We start from the raw sequence: 23,517 nt of genomic DNA, 5'->3' as shown, positions 1-23,517 counted from the left end.
TCTGATGCTGCCAGAGGGAGGCGATAGAGGTCGTTCCGTGACAGAGCCCCCCCCCTGCGAGCGGCTCCGGAAGCGAGGGCCTGGACGACGACGGGGTCTCCCTCGGGGTCTAGGAGCTGGACGGTCAGGGTGGTCTTGATGGAAAGTGGTCAGAAGCGCAGGGTCCAAGATGTTCTGGGACCTCACCCACGAACGCTCCTCAGGACCGCACCCCTCCCAGTCGATGAGGTACTGAAGAACCCCGCCGCGCCGCCTGGAGTCCAGAACCTCCCGAACCTGGTAGATCTCCTCGCTCCCGACGTCGATGGGAGGAGTACTCCTGGTAGCGTCCTCTGGGTTGCTCTCACTCCTGGGTGTAGTGGCGGGTCTGAGAAGAGAGACATGGAAAGTGGGTGAGATGCGGTATGAGGCAGGGAGTGCTAACCTGTACGAAACGGGAGTGATTCGTCTAAGGATACGGAAAGGTCCAATGAAGCGGGGAGAGAGTTTTTTGCAAGGAAGTCGGAGACGAAGGTTCTGAGTGGACAACCATGCCCACTGGCCCGGCCTGAAGAGAGGACCGCCTCTTCTGCGTCGATCTGCCTGTCTTCTGAACTGACGCACAGCACGCTGAAGATGGACGTGGGCAGTGTTCCAAGTCTCCTCACTCCTCCTTAACCAAGTGTCCACCGCAGGGAGATCTGTGGGTTCACCGGACCAAGGAAACAAGGGAGGTTGGAACCCCAGCACGCACTGGAATGGAGTGAGACCGGTCGAGGGCTTGCGGAGGGAGTTCTGGGCGTATTCAGCCCAGACGAGGAACCTGCTCCAATCCTGTTGATTCTGATGGCAGTAGGTGCGGAGGAAGCGTGTGAGGTCCTGGTTAAGTCTCTCCACCTGTCCGTTGGCCTGCGGGTGATAACCAGAGGTGAGACTGACGTTAATGTTTAGTTTGCTGCAGAGTGCTCTCCATACCCGAGATGTGAACTGGGTCCCCCTGTCGGACACCACGTCCTCGGGTAGGCCATATAAACGGAAGACGTGTTGAAGGAGTGACTCAGCGGTTTGGAGGGCTGTAGGCAGGCCGGCCATGGGTATGAAGCGGCATGCTTTGGAGAAACGGTCCACCACGGAGAGGACGGTGGTGAAGCCCTGGGAAGCTGGCAGGTCGGTGACGAAATCCACTGCAATGTGGGACCAGGGTCGCCGGGGGATCGGAAGTGGTTGTAGTAGACCTGCTGGCTTCAGGTGAGAGGCCTTCACCATGTTACAAGTGGTACACTGATGAATAAACTTTACGGTGTCAGCATGGACTGAGGGCCACCAGAAACGGTTGGTTACCAGCTGGATGGTAGCAGAAATCCCAGGATCACCAGCACTGGGTGTGCAATGTACCCATTGAAGGACACGGGTGCGGAGATCCAGAGGTACAAACACCCGGTCAGGAGGACATTCTGAAGGAGCAGGGAGATTGTTCTGTGCCGCCGAAATCTCTGACATGATATCCCAAAGGACTGGGGCTACGATGAGGGTCGGAGGCAGGATGGGCTCTGGCTGAGACAAAGGATAGACTCTCCCACGGGGTGCTACAGCTCCTGGGAGAAACTCGATGGCGCAATCCCCTGGTCTGTGAGGTGGTAGTAGAGATGCTTCCTTCTCGCTGAAAGCCAAAGCGAGGTCGTGATAGGCAGAGGGAACGCCCTTGAGATCAGGATTCTCTGACTGACCGAGAGCAGCTTCAGGACCATGGACAGCGGACTGACAGTTCGCGGAGCAGAACGGGGACCACTGAATTATTTCTCTCTTGCACCACGAGATATGAGGGTCGTGCTTCTCCAGCCAGGGGAATCCTAGAACAACAGGATGTTGAGGTGAATTTATGGCGAGCAGTTGAATTAACTCAGAATGTTGAAAACCGGTATCGAGGGTTAACTGTTGAGTGATATATTGAATCTTGCCGGACCCCAGGGGGCGCCCATCCAAGGCTGCTATTGCCACTTGAGGTTCACATGAAACGAGAGGGAAATGATGAGCTTTAGCAAAAGTGACATCAATGAAATTTCCCGCTGCCCCAGAATCAATCAATGCAATGGTGTTAACAGTCTCATTATCAGTGCTGATAGATACTTTTACAGTGAGAGAATGCATAGTGAGGAGACTGGGACTCACCGCAGGAGAGATATTAGAGCTGGGTCTCACGGGGCATGTCGCCCTCAGGTGGCCGGCTTTGGCACAATACAAGCAGAGGTTCCGGCGCATTCTCCGGTCGCGCTCCTCAGTGGTTAGGCGCGTGAAGCCGATTTGCATGGGTTCTGGTTCAGCATTGGCGGAGGAATATTCGGCGATGCAAGGTTTGAGTGACGTGCGGCGAGCGCGCATGAGGTTATCCAGACGAATGGTAAGGTCCATGAGTTGAGAAAGGGTTTTTCCGTCATCTCGGCATGCGAGCTCTCCCTGTAGATCAGAATTGAGTCCCTTACGGTAGAGTAGACGTAATGGATTCTCCTCCCAGCCCGTCTGAGCAGCGAGAGTGCGGAAGGTGAGAGTGTAATTCGCCGCGGAGGATCCTCCCTGACGAAGAGACAGCAACAGCTCACCCGGGTCCTTTCCGTCGGCGGGATGTTCGAACACCTCTTTGAATTGGATGAGAAAATCGTCATAAGAGGGAAAAGCGAGATTACCTCCTGACCACAGCGCCGTCACCCATTCCAGGGCTTTTCCAGTCAGCAACGAGCATATGAAGGACACACGGCCGTCGTCGCTAGTGAAGAGGTGAGGTTGTTGATTAATATACAGTGTGCATTGCAACAGGAACACCTTGCACGTAGCTGAAGATCCATCATATTTCTCAGGAAGGGATAAACGGAGACTATTGGATGTACTCACACTGGGCATGGGTTGAGCTGGGGGTGCAGCGACCTGTGTGGCCGCGGTGGATTGAGGAGAAAGTGACTGCATGGATCTCACCTGTTCCTCGGTGAGTGAAGTTAACCCTCTGGGGTCTAAGGTGTTTTTGGGGTCCTTGAGATGTTTTGACATGCCCAGATATTTGTATTTTTTTCAGTTGCTTATAAACATATTAATGGCAAAGGTGTAATTACACTCTATTTAGCATGAACATGGCTAGCATAATATGTGAGCAACATGTATGTACATGTTTGCATTTTTGAGAGAATATTATTTATGCGTGGTTATTCAAAAAACTCAAACTTTAATGTTCTGATATAAGACCACAAACGACCAACTTCACATATTCCCACAATACTTTTGACTAATGGATCTTGTCGGCTAGAGTATTTACTTCAAAATGATCTGAAAATCATCCGGGCTAATCGTTCAAATTAAACAATAGATTGATTTAAATTTTGTAAGACACTTTTTGTTTGGAAAGGCAATATGCAGGTGGGCGTGAATGATCCAACAAGGTCATGAATAATGTCCTCATTCACACCTGAGGAGACAAAGAAGGCCTGCTAATGCTGCATACTAATGAGCCTTAGGTGTCACTGTGGCTACAAGAAAAAATGCAAAGACAACACACACACACACACACACACACACACATATATACATACATACATACATACATATATATACCGGTATATATATATATATATATATATATATTACTACAGAATTGGAAACATCTTGAAAAAAGTGTATTTTTCCACAAACTGTATGCTTGCAAATTGTATAATATCCAAGGTAAACATTTCTAGTAATTGTGCAGTTAATTCTCATTCGTATTTTCAGAAAGTTTTGGATGTAGGCTATCCTCTCTCCAAATTTGTCACTAATAAAACACAAAAATAATTTATAGAGAAGGCTTATATTGACCTTTTAAGATTTTGTTTGCACCTTGTAAATTAGGTTTTGATGTGGCAGTAAAAACTTTATAAATAATCTATCCAAAACTAAATGTTGTCTTTCATATTTCGTCTGTAACATATGGTCTTTTATAATATATATTAGGGCATAAATGTTAATTTGCAGTTTAATATGTTGCTTATACAAATACATTTTATTTCAACGTATTCAGTCGATTTTTACTCATCTCAGTAGGCAATATAGTTTGCTAAAAGCGAAACTCGCGCAAGCTGTAGTAAACAACAGCATGCGCCGTGCATTCATTCAAACACAGAAACGTGATTCAAATTTAAACAGTCTTTTGCGGTTTACAGACACCATTTCATATCGCGATTAGAACAAAGCACTTACTGATGATCTGCAGCTGGATCCGTTGTTCGGCTACTCCAGCACGTTTGAGGTAAAATTTCCAGGATTATCACGATATTATTATTCCTCACAGCGAGTGTGTTCTCCAGCTGTTGTGGGCGTTGACTGGTTTGCATTGTGTTGCTTCAGATTATCTGTGTTTGAATAGCGCGCGCGCTGTCGATGGGCGTGTCACATTAGCGGAGTAATGAGCTGGCAGAAAGATAATGAGGACGGCTGATCTCTCGCTCTTTATATATAGATTACATAAACAGGGAATATTTCTTTTAGTTTTGAATTAGATAATTTAAAACTACACACTTAAATGATTATAGAGATATATAGCTCATGTCTGAGTGAATAGTATTCGCTGAGTTTTATTTGAGTTTAGAGACGTGCTTTAGAAAAAAAGTTCACGGAGACGGAGAGGCAGAAAGCACTCCCTGTTTACTTTCTTTATTTTACAAAAGCACAATGTTTTATTTCGATTGTAAGTGGACACATAAAAAAGTAGACATTTAACAGCTTATTTTTTCATATTTCTTAAGGCTGTATGACCAAAACTGACTGAGTATTTTAGGTCTATTTTGCTGCTATGTGAAAAAAAACGCGCAAATCACGCCGGCGTGATTGCCGACCCCAGGGGGTTAATTTCTCCAGCTGTCGTTGATGAACCACCAGTACTGAACCTTGATTAGAGAGTTCTGTGGAAAACTGATGCCGGGCTGCTGGATCCAGTGTTGGCGAAGTCTTCTGTGATGGAGAGTCTGAGACATTCGGATCCATTTGCAGTAATTTTATTGAAACACACAATGAAGCAAGAGACAAGGCAGACTAGGAACAGGCAAGGGAGATCCAGGAATCAGAGTGGTTACCAGGCGTGAGTCAGGGCAGGCAGAGAACGTTCGTGAAGGATCCTTGGAAATACAGGCTGGGGTCGGAGAACCAGGAATACTTGGGTAGATACAGAGATCGCTTGGAAATGAACGCCGTGGCAGAATCAAGACTTCGCAATGAAGGTGAGTTGGGAGTGTGCATATAAAGGGAGCTGAGAGAGTCAGAGTGAGAACAGGTGCGCTGATAATGGGATGGGACAGGGCTGGTAGACAATGAGTGTGAGGAGGTGGAAGATGGTAAATGGTAAAAATATCAGAAGCTCTAGGCACGACTATGGAGCTTGAAATAGTAAAAAGTCAGCAGAGAACAGACAACACAAAGCAGGGAAATTTGACAAATGTATTGTACAAAATTAAAGACAGTTCCCTGCTGTAAATTCCTCTAAGCCGGCTTCCTGAGTGCACAGCGCACAATAAACCCAAAATAAATAACTTCAAATAAAGAGTCCATGAAAAGTTCTTGGTGTGTGTGTGTTTCTTGCAGTATGTATGTTCTTTTCACTACCCGGGTAGGTTTACGTGTGTTATTATCTGCACTGAAATGAAGGCACAGGATGATGATGGTTCCAAAGATGCCACGGCTGGCCACACCAGGCTCTCGGTCCGTTCACTTCTGGGGTTGGCTCGCCACTGACCACCAGGGTCAGAATCAGATGGTTTATCCCTTTCTAAAAACCAATCTATACATACATTACAAAATGCATTAGTTACTATTGCCTCATTTCAGTTCAAATCTAATCAACTTTTCTCCATTCAAATGTCAAATCAAATATAACCAATTGTAAAGGATATAAATACTATAATCATCATGTATGATACACATAATCTTCATGTATGGAACAGTTGTTCCTTCCTGCTCAGCTACTGTTCGGACGCTCTTGCTTACTGCTCCGCGCTTTGCTCTATCGCTTTTATATTTTTATATTTTATCTTCTTTTATCAACTAATTTCAACTTCAGCAAATCAGCACAGTGCTCAAACGCTTGGATTACAACAAAAAAGCTGAATTATTTTACTCGACCAGCCTCCCACTGAAAGCTTACATTCCGGGGAAGAGAAAACACAACTGCATAAGGATAAGAGAAAATGCCTCTTCTGGAATCTACTTGCTGCAGCAATTGCCACAGACTTTTACAAAGGATTGCAGTTCTTGAAACAAAGTTATTTGCGGGACGACCAAACCAGACGGAACACACAACAGAGCTCCATCATGGACGCCCTCAGCATACAGCCGGTGAGTTTCATGAATCTACTGCTCCTCAACAGGCTATACTGAGTGTAGAGAAACAAGCTGATCGACTTACAAATCGATGGCACACACAGGGAGCGAGACCAAAAGGCACTCGAGACATCAGATTGTCACGAGTATCACATATCGCCGCAGTAGCATCCTCTACCCCAGATACGGCTCTGACAAGGATTGCAAACACTGGTCTCCTACCACCGCCTATACATCTTGAGAACAGATTTGAAGTATTAATGAATGTAAATGGGGAATCCCCAAACGTGATGAATGTGATCGAACACAGACTGAATAAGCCAGTAGCTAACACTGATGCTAACTTGCGCTCAAGGTCGAGCAGACAGCGGCACTCAGCTCAGAGCGCAGCCGAGCACAGGACTCTGATAGTGGGTGACTCCATAATCAAATACATTAGTAGCAGGAATACAACTACGTGCTGCCTTCCGCAAGCAACAACTTCTGATGTAAACAGGGAACTTGAGAACATTCTGATGAAACATAAGACTGCAAATCGACTCATCATTCATGTGGGGAAAAATGATATTCATAAAGAGTAGTCAGAACTCCTCAAGAAGAATTTTAATGAACTTTTTGAAACACTTAAAAGATTGAAAGTACAAACATTCATCAGTGGACCACTCCCAGCAAGAGGAACAAACAGGTTTTCACGGTTGCTTGGGCTTAATACATGGCTCCAAAAAACCTGCAATATAAAAGGAGTGAACTTCATTGACAACTTCAATCTTTTCTGGAGTCAGAGGCAACTGTTCCAACAGGACGGCCACCCAAACAAACTTGGTTCAAGAGTGCTAAAGGACAATATCTACTTCTCCCTCAATCATCCTTCTGCACTGTGTGCCAATCCATTCAACCTGAATGGCACACACACACCTGGACACAGTATGAATGACCACAGGACTTCACTCCAGCACCTGAATGGACATGCGGTTGACACGTCACACAAGGACAATGATAACACCACTCAGCCACAACAACTTCTGCTCACGGACACAATCTCAGCTGAGCCCTGCCCACAGACAGACTGTGACATACTAGAACTGCTCCAAGATTCAACACCCAAGGACGACTTCCTGGAAAACAGCCAGGAAAACCAGGACAGCATATTACAGCATCCGATAACACGAGAACAACAACAGCCCCTCTCACCAGACACGCTATCTCTATCTCCACCATCTCCACTTCTGGGCTTCTCAGAGAAAATGGAAAAGCTGGTGTACGCTGGAACCAAACTATCCCACTCTTTTGCAAGCCCCCAGATATCAACCAAAACACGGCAGGCCTCACAACCACCAAAGTCTGCGGGCCCAGTTCGCCCTCCCCCTCCTCCTGCAAGAGTTCTTCGGGCTCTGCCACAACGACAGGTCTCACACCCTACTCCTTCTGCTCGAGGTGAACCAAAATAAACTGATACCAGCTCTCATTGATATGTGCTGGGTCCCCGCTATGATAACAGTAACTTTCTCAAATGTTTACAGAACAAGCGGGAACCCTGTGTGCCTGTATCTTTCTCTATTGCTGTTCGATTACATGATAGAAAGTCTAAGGCCTTCAAAAGCCATACAGCAAACCCATCTAATCTGGTGCCTATTACACGCCAAACTAAGACTGCTGCGCGGACAAAAAGTAAGACTGTTAAGTTAGCACTTTTAAACATCTGCTCACTTAAAAATAAATCACTTCTAGTCAATGACTTAATAACCACATACAACCTGGATTTTATATTTCTAAATGAAACTTGGCTAGAAGACAACTGCAGTGCAACTGTCCTCAATGAAACATCCCCTCCTAACTTTACTTTTATGAGTGTCTGCAGAGCGGGTAGGAGAGGTGGGAGAGTAGCTTCTCTTTTTAAAGATGTCTATTCATGTAAGCAAATATCATTTGGTAATTACCCGTCTTTCGAATATCTGGGTATTGTGTTAAAAGGTGCTCCACACATTTTATTTATTATTGTTTATAGGCCTCCAAAATACTCTTCAGCCTTTGTTGAGGACTTTACAGAACTGTTATCAACCATTTCCTCAGAGTTTGACTGTTTTGCTATTGCTGGAGATTTTAACATTCACATAGATAATGCAGAAAACAGTATGGCAAAAGAAATCAAAACTGTTTTAAAAACTTTTGATCTGACTCAGCATGTACATGGACCGACACACAATCGTGGACACACTCTAGATTTACTTATCAGTAAGGGTCTAAACATTTCATCGATTGTTATTAAGGATGTAGCACTGTCTGATCATTTCTGTATTTTCTTTGATATATTGATCTCTCCTGCCATTGAAGCTAGATCTGTGTCTGTCAAGAAGAGATGCTTAAGTGAGAACACTAGTGTACTATTTATGAAGGCTATATCTTCAACACCAAGCATATCTGCTGACTCTGTTGATTTTCTCCTTGATTCTTTTAACTCAAAAGTAAAAAGTGTAATTGATGATATTGCTCCTGTGAAGGTCAGGAAGAATGGTAGACAAAAGGCACCTTGGAGAAACTCAACAGCAGTGCAAAATATGAAAAGACAATGCAGAAAAGCAGAGCGCATGTGGCGGAAGTATTACAAAACTTGTAGTCCACTATAACATTTACAAAGACACCAGCCATGCTTTCAATATGGAACTAGGCAAAGCTAGACAGACTTTCTTCTCAAATATTATAAACAGCAACTTAAACAACACACGCACTCTTTTTGCTACTGTAGAGAGATTAACAAACCCCCCGAGCCAGATTCCCAGTGAAATGCTCACAGACAGCAAGTGCAGTGAGTTTGCTTCTTTCTTCTCTGAGAAAATCAATAATATCAGAAAGGTGATCAGCACATCCTTGAGTTGCACTGGGGTCAGACAGATCAGACCACAACCTGAGAAAGTAGTTACTATGTCTGATTTCAAAGAAATTGATGACAAAATTTTAGAAGAAACCGTACAGCACCTTAAAACATCAACCTGCGCCATTGACGCTCTTCCCACATTTTTTTTCAAAAGTGTGTTAAACTGTTTAGAAGCAGATCTCCTAGAAGTGGTAAATGCCTCACTTCTCTCTGGAAGTTTTCCAAACTCCCTGAAAACTGCAGTTGTCAAACCCCTCCTGAAAAAGAGCAATCTGGATAAGACTATATTAAGCAATTATAGACCGATCTCAAATCTTCCTTTCATTGGCAAGATCATTGAAAAAGTTGTTTTCAATCAGCTGAACAAATTCTTAAGCTCGAATGGATACTTTGACAATTTTCAATCTGGTTTCCGATCACATCACAGCAGAGAGACAGCGCTCATAAAGATAATTAACGATATTCACTTATACTGATACAGGCAAATTATCAGTGCTGGTACTACTCGACCTCAGTGCTGCTTTTGACACTGTTGATCACAACATACTTCTGGACAGACTGGAAAACTGGGTGGGGCTTTCTGGGATAGTCCTAAAATGGTTCAGGTCATACTTAGAAGCGAGAGGTTATTATGTGAGTATAGGAGACCATAAGTCTGAGTGGACATCCATGACATGCGGAGAATCTTGGGGTGTCTTTAGAGTCAGACCTTAGCTTCAGTAGTCACGTCAAAGCAATAACTAAATCAGCATACTATCATCTAAAAAATATTGCAAGAATTAGATGCTTTGTTTCCAGTCAGGACTTAGAAAAACTTGTGCATGCTTTCATCACCAGCAGGGTGGATTATTGTAATGGACTCCTTACTGGCCTTCCCAAAAAGACCATAAGACAGTTGCAGCTCGTACAGAAAGCTGCCGCAAGGATCCTGAGCAGAACCAGAAAATTTTAACACATCACACCAGTCCTCAGGTCTTTACACTGGCTCCCAGTCACATTTAGGATTGATTTTAAAGTATTATTACTGGTATATAAATCATTTAATGGCCTAGGACCTCAATACATTGCAGATATGCTCACTGAATATAAACCCAACAGATCACTCAGATCATTAGGATCACATCAACTAGAAATACCAAGGGTTCACTCAAAGCAAGGAGAGTCCGCTTTTAGCCATTATGCCAGCCGCAGCTGGAACCAGCTTCCAGAAGAGATCAGGTGTGCTCCTACAGTAGCCACATTCAAATCCAGACTCAAAACACTTCTGTTTAGCTTTGCATTTACTGAATGAGCATTGTAGAACAGTATTTGAATGACGATATTAAAGTTTTCGTCTGAGAAAGAACTAAGAATGTGAATGCAGGGCTAAGGAAAGTGAAAAGAATGTGCAAGTCAATGAAAGAGAAAAGAAAGTTGATAGATGGAAGTCGTAAGAAGATTGAAAGAGAAAAGAAAGTTGATAGATGGAAGTCGTAAGAAGATTGAAAGAGAAAAGAAAGTTGATAGATGGAAGTCGTAAGAAGATTGAAAGAGAAAAGAAAGTTGATAGATGGTAAGAAGATTGAAAGAGAAAAGAAAGTTGATAGATGGAAGTCGTAAGAAGATTGAAAGAGAAAAGAAAGTTGATACATGTAAGTCGTAAGAAGATCCTTTTAAAAGAAAGATACCGGTTGATGTAAAATATGTCCGACTGTTTGCACTGTATTTTATTATTTTATTTTCCAAACTGTGATTCAGGAAGATTTTATTATTTTTTAGGGCTGTCTGATTGGAAGAGATTTTGAAGGGGAACGGGAGAGCTTCACTCCGACGAGGCGAGTGAAGATTATCTATACTACGGAGAGTATAGAGGTTCGCTGTTTGTTTAAAACAGCAAAAGTGAAACGTGCTCTGTGGGGGACACCACCCCAGCAGAGGACGTCCCTGGATTGTAGGTCCAGTGGCACCGCAAACCTGCTCAATCACTTCCATCTCAGATAGGGTTTTAATTATTCTTATTTATTTTGATTATTTTAATTTCTTCTATGTAAAGCACTTTGAATTACCACTGCTTAGCTTTGCATTTACTGAATGAGCACTGTGCCACTGTTCGTCCGACTGTTTGCACTGTATTTTATTTTCTAAACTGTTTTAATTATTCTTATTTATTTTATTATGTATGTAATTATTTCAATTTCTTCTATGTAAAGCACTTTGAATTACCAATGTGTATGAAATGTGCTATATGAATAAACTTGCCTTGCCTTGTAAATGAATAGGTACACATCACACCACATAACATCAGTTCCAATGAACAACAATCAATCATGTACTTCCATCTCACAGTATAGAAATAAAATGAAACTGGATATTTATGTTTTTAATCTTTTAAATCTATTTATGCATCACATTTTAATACACTCTAAAAAATGCTGGGTTGTTTCAACCCAATTTTGGGTAAAATATGGACAAACCCAGCCGTTGGGTTAAATTTTTACATTACATTTTTAACCCAATGTTTGGGTTTGTCCATATTTTACCCAAAATTGGGTTGAAACAACGCAGCATTTTTTAGAGTGTATATTTATAATTTTTTAAAGGTTAAGATGAACTTCTGCTCCTCATATACATATCAAACATGTATATTGGCAATTAAATGAACTAAATCACCCTTATTTTACATATGAAAACAAGAGGATAAATACTCTCTCTCAATCAAATGACTTGTAAGTCAACAAAACAGGGTATAAAGGCACCTTTAGCGGTGTGAACACTATCAAAGAACTGCTACAGTGGTGACTAGCTTATCTGAGCTAGTGTAACCCTGGTTAAATAAAGGAAGTTAAGTTTAATTTATTTGCAATTTATTAACATCTAATTTCCCTACTGAAGGTAAAATAGTGATGTGTAAAAGCGATTTTAGAAAAATAGTGGGTGAATTAAGAAAAGCAGTTATTATTAGTTGATTTGCGATTGACCAATGAGAACGCTCCCGACATCACGCGCTGTGCGTGTGTGTGGACCAGAGTTGCCAAGTCCGCTTATTATAAGCGGCTTTGGGCTTGTTTTTTTGTAAAGTCGCTTGCAAATATTGATAGTCGCGGGTCGCGTTTTTTTGGGCTTGTTTCTAAAGTGTAGTTGCTTATTTGGGCTTGATCCCAGCTCCATAATAAGTTGTCAAGCAGATATTTTCTATATGTTATTTAAACAATAGACAGTATATAAACTATTTAAACGTAGGAGTTTGTCTAGACTGTTCCCTCCCCCCCTCCCCTTTCCACAATCACACAGCAGAGTTTTTTCCCACCCACATCCTGCTTCTAATTGGCTCTAACCCAGATGGCAACGAGTACTAGCCAATCAGATGCAGGGCAATCTGTTGTTGTTTTTTCTGGTTAGGAAAACGTCAGTGAGTGAGTGACGTTTAAATGAATGCGCGCGAGTTGCGACTGATGTTTACTGACTGGATTGTAGGATAGTGTTTTTGGAGGAAAAAATGCCCGGGACAAAGTGGGCGAAATACGGCAAGAGGTATAACAAAGACTGGGAGAAAGAGAAAGGAGTAAAAGAATGGATCAAACCCGTCGCGGGGGACGACTCAAAAGCACTGTGCAGAGTATGTAAGTGTGAAATACGTGCACACCATTCGGACCTCGTACAACATGCTAGCACAGACAAACATAAAAAAAATGCAGCACCGTTCTCCTCAATGAGGCTTACGGACATTGGGTTCGCGGTCTCCAAACAGAACGAATCGATACAGAGAACTGAGCTGAAGGTAGCCACCTATGTAGCTTGTCACACATCCATTAAATCTGTCGATCACCTTGGGGAGTTAATGTGCTCAACTTGTGATAAAGACATCAAAATGCACCGGACAAAATGCACGGCATTAATTAACCATGCCATTGCTCCGTGTATGTTCAAAGAACTTCAGAGGGATATTGGAGGTGTTGAATACTCCCTTGTTATTGATGAAAGCACAGACGTTTCATCTGTCAAGCAACTCTGTGTGGTAATCCGCTATTTCAGTATGACACTGAACAAAATTGTGTCCACCTTTTTGGGTTTAATAAACTTGGAGGGTGAAACAGCAGAGGCCATTGCCTCCACTCTGACCCGTTTTCTACAGAGTATTGGACTGGACATCAAAAAGTGCATTGGATTAGGTACAGATGGCTGCAGTGTCATGGTAGGGAAGAGGAATTCAGTGTACACTCACCTTCTCCAGAAAAACCCAAATCTCCAGCTGCTCAAGTGCGTGTGCCATTCCATACAGCTGTGTGTAAGCAAGGCAGTGGAGACCCTCCCACGCAACCTTGAATACTTAGTCTCTCATTCTCACAACTGGTTTTCCCACAGTGCTCTTCGCCGCCGTGAGTATGCAAAGATATACAGCCTCATCAATCCTGGTGAAATCCCTTTGATGCTTGTACAGATGTCAGGTACACGGTGGCTTTCCATCCATGATTGCTGTTCGCGCATACTCAATCAGTGGGATGAACTGAAGCTTCACTTTCAGCTATCCAAAGACCACCAGAGATGTTATGATGCTGAAATCCTGCACCAGATGTACAGTGATCCTGTTAACAAACTGTACCTGCTGTTTTTAATGCCTTTTCTACAAGAATTCAACAGGATCAACAAGCTGTTCCAGCAGGACAGGGGCAATCCATTCAAAATGTTGGAGTGTCTGCTTCTTTTTTTTCGCTGCCTCATCTCCAGAGTGGTGAGACCTGGAATGATCCCCACATCAGATGAACAACTGCTTGCAATTGACATAACAGACCCCAGTGTTTTGTTACCTGTGGGTGCAGTCAATTATGGGGTCACCTTCATGATGGCATTGGATGAGGCAAGAATGGAGAGCACAGCTGAGAGAAATATGAAGAGCAGGTGCCGTGACTTCTTGGTGGAAGCGGGCAGACAAGTGCAACAGAGACTCCCAGCTAACATCCAGATATGGAAATCTATGACTGTGTTCAGTCCGACTGTCATCCTGTCACAAACTAAACCACAGCTCAGCTCAGTCTCAATGCTGAAGCTCTACTCTGGTGATCTTGCAGCTCTTGAAACACAGTATCAGGCTATTGCATATCTCCCATGGACAAACAAGGAGGACAGCCAGGCAGAGGCCTTTTGGGTTGAAGTGCTCAATTACACAGACAGCAGTGGAGACCACACTTTCAAAAAACTTGCCCTCTTTTCTCTGTCATTGCTTGCAATGCCTTTGAGCAATGCTGATGTAGAACGAGTGTTCTCACAGATGAGCCTGGTCAAGTCCAAACTGAGGAACAGAATGGGACAAGAAACTCTCAGCAGCATACTCCACATAAAATACGGACTGAGAAGACAAGGCTTGTGCTGCAAGGACTTTGCCCCAAGCCAAGAGATGTTCCAGCGTTTCAATAGTCGCATGTACTCTGTGAGTGGAGCATCAGAGAGCAGGGAGACGGATGCAGATGAAGACAGTGAAGATGAATTTTAATTAAGGTAAGCACTGTTACTGTATCTTTTTTATTAGAGCCAGGATATGATGCTAAGAAGGAAAGTTGTTTTTGATGAATGATGATAATCCTCAAAGTACTGTAATATTTAATGGGATTTAGGGAATCCTAAGTATCCATCTTCTAGTGTTATAGCTGAAGTATATTTTGACCATATCCCTCATTAGAAAATCTTACCTTTTCTTTTTGCAGCACAAGCTCTGGCCTCTACACATGAAGGAAACAGCAGTGGAGGTATGAAGATCTGAAGGTATGAACAAGATCAGTACAGGGCCATGTTCTACAGAGAGTGAAACTGCCTACCCATTTTTTTTCTGTGGCATCTTAAGCTCATATGCCACTTTGACATTTGACTTTGATTGGCCCTCTTTGGGTCACCACTCTCTCCTCAACTTAACAAGAGGATAGTTACATTCTCATTTCACACAAGTTTTTGTTATGTTTGTTTTTATTATTTATATGGTTTTATTATGTTCTTGTTTGAATGTGGGCCGTCGAGAACGTCTGGATGTAGAACTAAAACATGTTGAATGTTTCAGGATATTTAAGATATTATTCATAATTTCATAGGTTCAGCTCAGACAAACTGTTATGTTGTTAAATATGTTTAATTTGCACCTTGGTACCTGAAGCAACTTGAAAGATAATGGTGTTATTTTGTTATTCTTCATATATATGAGGCTGAAGTGTTACAAGTTTTAAGAAAAGTGTTTTAGACTCAAGCCTCATCCTCACCTGTTCAAATGGTTTTGACTGGAATGGTTTTTAAACCAGGTTTCTAAGTCATTTGTTTATCAGAGCAGGAGCCACTTTATTGCTGCACACTAAGCTCATCAGTAATTTCTCCTGTTTTTGGGTTAAAGTTATTTAAAAATGGGATCTTCTGCAGTCCCTGCAATAATAAATAAAGAATTTGTGAACTCAGGATATTTATTTGTGTGTGCACATTTTTCTAATGTTTTTCAATTGTTTTCTAATGCAGTTTTCTAATGTTAAATAATGTTAAAAGGTGGTTTAACTCCCTCTTGTGGTCATTGTCCTGAAGGTCAGGGGGGAGAAAAATAAATAAACTGGACTGTATTGACAATCTGTACCCACAGTTTAAAATCCGTCCCCACGGATTGTAAAATTGCACACAGTTTATTTATTTTTCTCTTCCCTAAACCTAGGGGGGCTCCGTAGAAAAAGTTGCTTGTTTTGGGCTTGTTTTCACAGGCCTGGTTGCTTATTTGTCTCGCGAGATCTGGCAACACTGGTGTGGACGCGCCTGCGAAACGAGAGTTGAGCATAGAGGAGAGAAGACGTGAGTCGATCTTCGCGCTAAAAGTTAGATTAATATAGTTGAAAGAAAAGTAGAAAAAACGTTAATTTAATTCAATTCATACCGTGAAGTGTATGGAGAAGCTGAGTGAGTGTTGAGTTGCATTTTACTCCGGTGAGTCAGAATAACTTTCTAAATGTTAATGTATAAACTTCCTAACACGATTATAAAATGGTTAATTCGTTTGACTAAATTGTTATTTCCAATTTCATGTCGTATTTCAACGTTAGAGATTAAAGTGAATCGTGTGAATATTCCTCGTTCACCGACGCCATTGCTGGCCACGCGGGCCTGTGAGACACGCATGGGTGAAAGCAAAAGACGATTAATATAGAGGTAAATGAGTAATAAATAAGTTCTTGTGGAGAACTACTGCTTTGTTCTATTGTTTAATTTTACTATTTCATTTTAAATGATTGTAAGTGTGGTCATATTGAACCGCGTGGTCATTCCTCCATTTCAGTTCACGGGCGCCATTATTGGTCACGTGCGCTTGTGTGAGAAAGACCAGTAGGATTGTTTTAGAGGTACATAGTGTAATATCTCTTCTTGAAAAATTATATTTGTATGTTTAATTGTTATTTTGATATGTGATGTGAAATTCTTTCTGAAATCACTAAATGAATGTTCTGGTCTGTGATCAGGCCAGGTTTTTTTGTTTTGTTTTCTCTTTCTTTTTCTTCTTTGTATTTCTATTTTGTCCTTGATTCTGCGGATGGTGATGATCTGTGATATCCTGTGAGAAATTTCAAGTTTGATGGCGAGCCACCTGAATCTATTACGGTGAAAGAATCTACTAAGGTGAAAGGACATCAATTTGTAAAGAAGAGTTCAATATCCTTTCCTTTCTGCTCCAGTCAAGACAATTCACATGTAGAGACTATTGAGTTTTTCTTCAAGATTTAAAGACGAATACAGAGACTGATACAAAACTGATATATGCTTGAAAAGAGTGTTTAAAGCTGCAGTCCGTCGTTTTTCCTCTTTGTCGCCATCTCTGTTAGAAATCTGCAATTGCAGTTATTCGCGGAATTATTAACTGTGCGTGGGTAGTAAATCGGCATGAAACAGCGCGGATGAACACAATGTATTGAGGAGAACCTGTCGCGTCGCTGTGGATACTGTACTGTCATCAGCAATCTCAGAGTATACTTTTTGAAAGTGTCAACATTAGAATTTTCATCGGAAAATGTCATCTGAACAAGTAAGTAACATTCATGTTTGTTCTGACCAAATTCGCGGGGTGGGGGGAAGCATTGCAGTAGGCTATATATCATGCTGATTAAATCTGACTATTGCTTACAGTATATCACGTCAAAACGTGAAAAATATATTTTTTCTGTAGCCAATCTGAAGTCCGAAGTCTTTGTGTTTTACAACTGGTGAATCTCCAGTTGTCACTGGTGATTGTCGCTTTAAACTTTCGGGATCTGCCATACCAAGTGCTAAGCTAAATCTCCACCTCCATCATCCACACACGCTAGCCGGGGACTCCTTCTCTATGTGTACAGAAGTGACGTAATGACGCAAAGACATGCTCGAAATTCCCGCGGAAATCCACCAGTACCACTGGAATTAAAATCATTATTACAAGCTTACCGTTTTGAATCGAGGTAAGGCAAGCAGATCGTTTTGAACACTGGCTGGTTAAGTTTTTTTTCCAAAATGTCTTTTTTGATATTTTTAAACCCAAAAAAGTGCCGGACTGCAGCTTTAAGGAAAAGAAAAAAGACACCACTCCATTATTAATTTTTTACATTTTATTTTCTTCTGTCATTGCAATTATCTGTGTATGTTTTGGGGTAAAGGAAGAGTGCACTCTAGGGGAATTTTCATGTTTAAATTGTGTGTATAATTGACTGACATTTGTAATTAACCTTTCTGATTTTTCTCATTGGAAACCAAAATTACATACCAGTTGTATTCAACCTGTGTCGATTGTTGTTTCTCACCACAACCCGCTACCTCCTTTACGAGCTAATAAAAGAATCTTCTGATTAATTATCTGCACCAATAGCAATTTAATTAATTAATTGTTAAATACTGCAGACACCCGTTACATAAAGTTTGGCGAGCCAGCCAGGAGGTGGCGCTGTTGCTGAGAACTAACAATCGACACAGGTTGAATACAACTGGTATGTAATTTTGGTTACATTAGCAAAACAAACCAAAACAAATTCACATTCAAATGTTAACGATTAGCGCGATTAGCGATATTTTATGAGCATCTCAATCAACATAAAACAATCTGAATCTGCGTCTATATGGTATCAACCAGTAAGAATCAGGTTCACAACTCCGATTGGTTTTAAAATAACATTATTTGGTGCAATAATGGAGCTAGTACAATCAGCATAATAATCGCATTAGTATTACCATCCTTACCGTAGGTATCTTGAGAAGCTCAAGATACCTCCGCTTAACTCTTAACTCTCTCTCGCGAGAAGAAAAAGTATCCCGGGCCTTTAGTCACGAGATCAGAGATTAGTTAGGAGTCAACTAACCTTCTGTCGACCTCTTTTCTTTAGCCCGGATATTCCACTCCTTTGAGCCGATGTTGCAGCTACAGAAGCCTCCGACTAGCACACACATCATACACTTATATGAGATATTTGTGAGGAAAGATGAAGACATCCTGGTGCTGGAATATCCTCATCACGCGATGACTTTGTTTGAATATGTCCAGAGAAACCGAGGCAGCCTGACTGAGATTGCGGTGAAGCACATAATTCGGCAGCTCGCTGTTGCGCTGCAGCATTGCATGCATCACGGCATCTTTCACGACACGCACATAAAAAACATCCTCATATATCAGAACAGCCTGCAGGTCAAGCTGATGGACTTCAGAGGCGCACTGATCCTCCCAGAGACACGTGAGTCGGCTTCTCCAACACCGCTCACTGTTGATGTGTTTGATGATGCTTTACTAAACTCTGCACATGTGTTCCTACAGGAGCTGATGAACACATTTTAAATGCAGCGGTCAGAAAGTACGCGGAGTGGGCCGTGGGTGACGCTATACGGATACTGCTGGATACGCTGGTGCCCAAAATAAGCCGATGGTTTTGGCAAATGTCACATTTGTCCAAAGGTGCGACCAACAACAAGAGTGAAATGGAAATGACATTGTTTGAAAAACATATAGAGCTCAGTAAAATTATCAGTGTCAATGATGAGCAAAGTGTAAAACACAGCGGATTGACAATGAATGTTTAGCAATGGATAAATGTTTATGGGCATCCAGCAGTGTTGCGCGGGTCAATGTATAAACAACCCGCACCCGACCGACGTTTTCAACGACACGCTTTCTGACCCACATTTTTAAAAAGTAGTAAGGGGGGGGGGGGCATTTGTTTATCCAGTCTAATCGAACTGTGTGTCTCTCTCCCCCGACTTTCCCAGCAAAAATCCCGCCCCCCTCTCAGAAAATACATAAAACGGGCATTACTGAGCTATATGTGTTTAAAAGTAGCCTATTAAAATGGTACAATGGCATTGCTCAGTTCAACGTGTTGGGAAATCGGGCATACAAGAAGTACACATGACAAAGCCAGCACTTTGGTCATCATCTTTCATTCTTTCGGCAAATGTCTCCCACACTTTGCTCTTTCCATTTGTGTATTTGCGGAGCTTCCACTCCCCAGTCTTCACCTTTTCTCTTGCCGCCTCCATCTCTACCGTCATCTTCGCGCCAACTCTCTCTCTCTCTAACACAGCTTTCAACCTAATGAACACACAATATTTAAATATTCGGTACGGGATTTTTCTTTGAATTTCTATCGTTAAGAGGATATTTTTCATACCAATTCTTGTTGCGTTCTAGCAGCTTCTTCAACGGAGGAAATGCGTGTTTGATTTAATAGTAAATTTCCTGGGGTGTACGCGCCACCCTCAGGCAGAGTAGAGAGTTGCACTCCAGTAACCTTATGTGGGTTACACATGACTTCACTGTACATGGCTAAAGAATCTGCAATGTTCAAAATGTGGCTTAGTGTGTGTAACACTGAATAAATGCTGATTAATAAATGAATGCAGTGTGTTTTTGGACATAAAAACACATTTCCCTATAAAGTTAGCATTGGAGAGTTTGTTATTTTACAGCAGAGAATAAATTCAATCTGTTCATCATATAAAGCGATCGAGTCTCTTCAGGAGATTTGGTCTAAACCGCTCGATTTAAATAGATTATAGTTTATCTATGTTCGCGGCGACGTCACCGGCAGCGTGAGTTTCATATCACGTCACAGGCCGAGTTCTTCAGGTCAGTCAGTGCAGCGATTATCATCAGAGTTAGAGTTAGTCAGAGTCAGAGTTAGTCAGAGCCAGACATGATGGAGGAGAGAAACTCAACGGAGGAGAGTGAAGCTCCCGCTTCCCCTAGAGTCGCGTGGGAGAACAACACCACAGGTTAATACACACACATACACTTTTGACCACGTTATACTTTAGACCGTGCGTGCCGGAGTGTGAAGTCTGGACGTCCTGTAAAGAACATGTTCATATTCCTATGAAATATTAGATAATATTATGAAAATGTTGGCAATTATTACTCCCATTATTACATGTTGCGACAATTTACCAAACCAGAATCCTTAGCAAAGCCATGAAGATCCTATCAGACATGCTCTGTTTAATGAGTTCGAGAGATTACCATCGGTCTGTGATTTAGGATGCCAGCATTTTTTTTAAATAGGGAGGGGGCGGGAAATCTCTCCTGCCACAGGCATTAAAATGCTTAAATGAAAGATAGTGTTTTTTTTCTTTCTTGTAGAGTTTACTGAGTGTTTACTGAGTCCTCAGTGACGAGTCTGGGAGGACTGCTTCTGTTTTTGTCATTGATTTTGTGATTTTAAAAATGTTTTTTGTGTTTTCATGTTTGTTTTTATTTCTGTGTATGCATGTTAAAACTCATTGCAACAAAATTTCCCCATGGGGATAATAAAAGTCAACAACAAGAACATATACTAATATGCAAATTAGATACAGTGTACAGATACATTGTATTGAATGGGAATTACATTTATGGACATTTTACCCTCATATTGCATAAGTAAAATTAAATGGCATATCAATTCATTCCGATATATCTTCCATAACATAGTTGAGAATCATCTTTATACAATGTTTGGTTAAAAAAATATATCCCGAAATCGAAACATTTATTGGTGAATGAAAGAAAAAATGCGAATGTAATTTCGTGTAATTTTATTGTTAAACAACAGAGTCCTGGTGTCCACTACAGAGAACATGCATATGGATAAAATATCCTTTTCACAAATGATTTGTTTATTATGCTCTAAACAATAATGACATAAACACAAGAATACTAAATTCACAAAACTTTTTATCTGGGTGTCAGGAGCATATAAACAGACATAAACAGGAGACAATTAAAATGTGACTTACGTGTAGCGCAGCTTTAGCGACGTGTGTGTGATTCTTCTCGTGTTCTTCAATGCAGAACTAGTGCATCATTCAGCCGTAATCTGTGCTAATAACACACGTTTCTCATCAATATTGTTGTTTGCAGAAAATCACTCAAAGTGGACGAGTGCGTGTGCCAGCGGCCGGAGAGCGTGGAAACGTCTCTTCCACACGGAGACCAAAGTGTGTGCTTTTGTGCCCGAGGAGGAGCGTCCACAACCCCCGCAGGACTCACCACGCACACGTCTGTTTATTATCGTCAGTCATGCTTCCGGCTTTAGTGTAATCTCTACTCCTGTGGTCTCCTGGCCTCAGGTGTGTTTGCGGCTGGACGTCAGGCTCATGCTGGATATTATTACCATGCTAACGTGTGTTTTTCAGGATCCTTTCGATCTCTTTACGAGGTGGTGAAGGAGCTAAAAACCAGAGGCGACCGTACTGATTACATGGGATTCCGCAAGTCGGATAGCAAACGAGTATGTTACTCACACTTTTCCCTTTAGTCTTCAGTCCTGACACAAACATACAGTTTTGATCAGAAATGTAGAAATGCACATAAACTAAAATGGATCAGATTACTTACATTTGCAACAATTTTCTTCACTTTTTAGGTGCTCATCAGTTTTTTTAGGAAGAGCCGGCCTGAGAAGCTGGTGGACTTTGAAAGTTGACAACTTTATTCTTCATGAAATTCTCCAATAATCGTTTTATTAAATTCTAATTTGGTAATTGATAAACCTGTATGTAGACCGTATAAGATATAGTTGAAAGCCTAGAAACATCAGTTGTAAAGTACATTGCTTTCATCTTTAATAAACTCTTTAAGCCCAAAGTATGTGGTTTAGCCCCAAGTATATTTAAGTAATTAAATGAATATAAACATGTGATTAATTGACTGATGGCTCGAATGAATGACAGGGCAGCCCAAGAGTTTACTTTGAAAGGCTCGCGAGATGAAAAAGTATCCCGGGCCTTTAGTCACGAGATCAGAGATTAGTTAGGAGTCAACTAACCTTCTGTCGACCTCTTTTCTTTAGCCCGGCTATTCCACTCCTTTGAGCCGAGACGCAGCGGCGATGTTGCTGCTACAGAAGCCTCCGACTAGCACACACATCACACTTATATGAGATATTTGTGAGGAAAGATGAAGACATCCTGGTGCTGGAGTATCCTCATCACGCGATGACCTTGTTCGAATATGTCCAGAGAAACAGAGGCAGCCTGACTGAGTTTGTGGTGAAGCACATCATTCGTCAGCTCGTTGTGGCGCTGCAGCATTGCATGCATCACGGCATCTTTCACGACACGCACATGAAGAACATCCTCATATATCCGAACAGCCTGCAGGTCAAGCTGATGGACTTCAGAGGCGCACTGATCCTCCCAGAGACACGTGAGTCGGCTTCTCCAACACCGCCCACTGTTGATGTGTTTGTTAATGCGTTACTAAACTCTGCAAATGTGTTCCTACAGGAGCTGATGAACCCATTTTAAATGCAGCGGTCAGAAAGTACGCTGAGTGGGCCGTGAGTGACGATACTGCTGAATGCGCTGGTGCCAAGAATAAGCCGATGGTTTTGGCAAATGTCACATTTGTCCAAAGGTGAGACCAACAACAAGAGTGAAATGGAAATGACATTGCTTGAAAAACATATAGAGCTCAGTAATATGATCAGTGTCAATGATGAGCAAAGTGTAAAACACAGCGGATTGACAATGAATGTTTAGCATTGGATAAATTTTCATGGGCATCCAGCAGTGTTGTGCGGGTCAATGTATAAACAACCCGCACCCGACCGATGTTTTCAACTAACCCACCCGCACCCCATGTGTTTATCCAGTCTAATCGAACTGTGTGTCTCTCACCCGACTTTCCCAACAAAAATCCCGCCCCCTTTCAGAAAATACATAAAACGGACATTACTGAGCTATATGCGTTTAAAAGTAGCCTATTAAAATGGTACAATGGCATTGCTCAGTTCAACGTGTTGGGAAATTGGGCATACAAGAAGTACACATGACAAAGCCAGCACTTTGGTCATCATCTTTCATTATTTCGGCAAATGTCTCCCACACTTTGCTCTTTCCATTTGTGTATTTGCGGA

The 23,517-nt window shown here is 42.0% G+C and overlaps 2 protein-coding genes and 1 long non-coding RNA gene across 6 annotated transcripts; all 3 read left to right on the top strand.

Annotated features, from left to right (window-relative positions):
• Positions 1–12,656: 12,656 nt before the first annotated feature.
• Positions 12,657–14,929, top strand: LOC306997481 (protein FAM200A-like; the record flags this gene model as incomplete). The annotated part of the gene is made up of 2 exons (XM_079610785.1): positions 12,657–14,653; positions 14,860–14,929. The coding sequence occupies one exon, from the start codon at positions 12,657–12,659 to the stop codon at positions 14,646–14,648; it is 1,992 nt and encodes a 663-aa protein (XP_079466911.1). The 3' UTR covers positions 14,649–14,653; positions 14,860–14,929.
• Positions 14,930–15,263: 334 nt separating this feature from the next.
• Positions 15,264–16,916, top strand: LOC306996734. 2 transcript variants are annotated; one of them, XR_013797162.1, is made up of 4 exons: positions 15,264–16,102; positions 16,219–16,324; positions 16,452–16,515; positions 16,633–16,916. It is a non-coding gene; the product is annotated as an uncharacterized lncRNA (long non-coding RNA). The 2 variants fall into 2 exon arrangements; XR_013797163.1 differs by lacking the exon at positions 16,633–16,916 and having other exon boundaries at positions 15,270–16,102; positions 16,452–16,621.
• A 2,027-nt stretch (positions 16,917–18,943) lies between these two features.
• On the top strand, positions 18,944–22,800 carry LOC306996733 (uncharacterized protein). Of its 3 annotated transcripts, XM_079609565.1 has the most exons (5): positions 18,944–19,079; positions 21,519–21,670; positions 21,794–21,888; positions 22,024–22,074; positions 22,450–22,800. In XM_079609565.1, the coding sequence occupies exons 1-5, from the start codon at positions 19,048–19,050 to the stop codon at positions 22,537–22,539; spliced, it is 420 nt and encodes a 139-aa protein (XP_079465691.1). In that variant the 5' UTR covers positions 18,944–19,047; the 3' UTR covers positions 22,540–22,800. The 3 variants fall into 3 exon arrangements, with proteins under 3 accessions (XP_079465691.1, XP_079465693.1, XP_079465692.1); XM_079609567.1 differs by lacking the exon at positions 22,024–22,074 and having other exon boundaries at positions 21,519–21,656; XM_079609566.1 differs by lacking the exon at positions 22,024–22,074.
• The last annotated feature ends 717 nt before the right edge of the window (positions 22,801–23,517 follow it).

Source organism: Phoxinus phoxinus, assembly GCF_949152265.1.
Source record: "Phoxinus phoxinus genome assembly, chromosome: 4".
Lineage (NCBI taxonomy): Eukaryota > Metazoa > Chordata > Actinopteri > Cypriniformes > Leuciscidae > Phoxinus > Phoxinus phoxinus.
The sequence above is the reverse complement of the archived record's forward strand: the minus strand, read 5'-3'. Positions and strand labels throughout refer to the sequence as shown.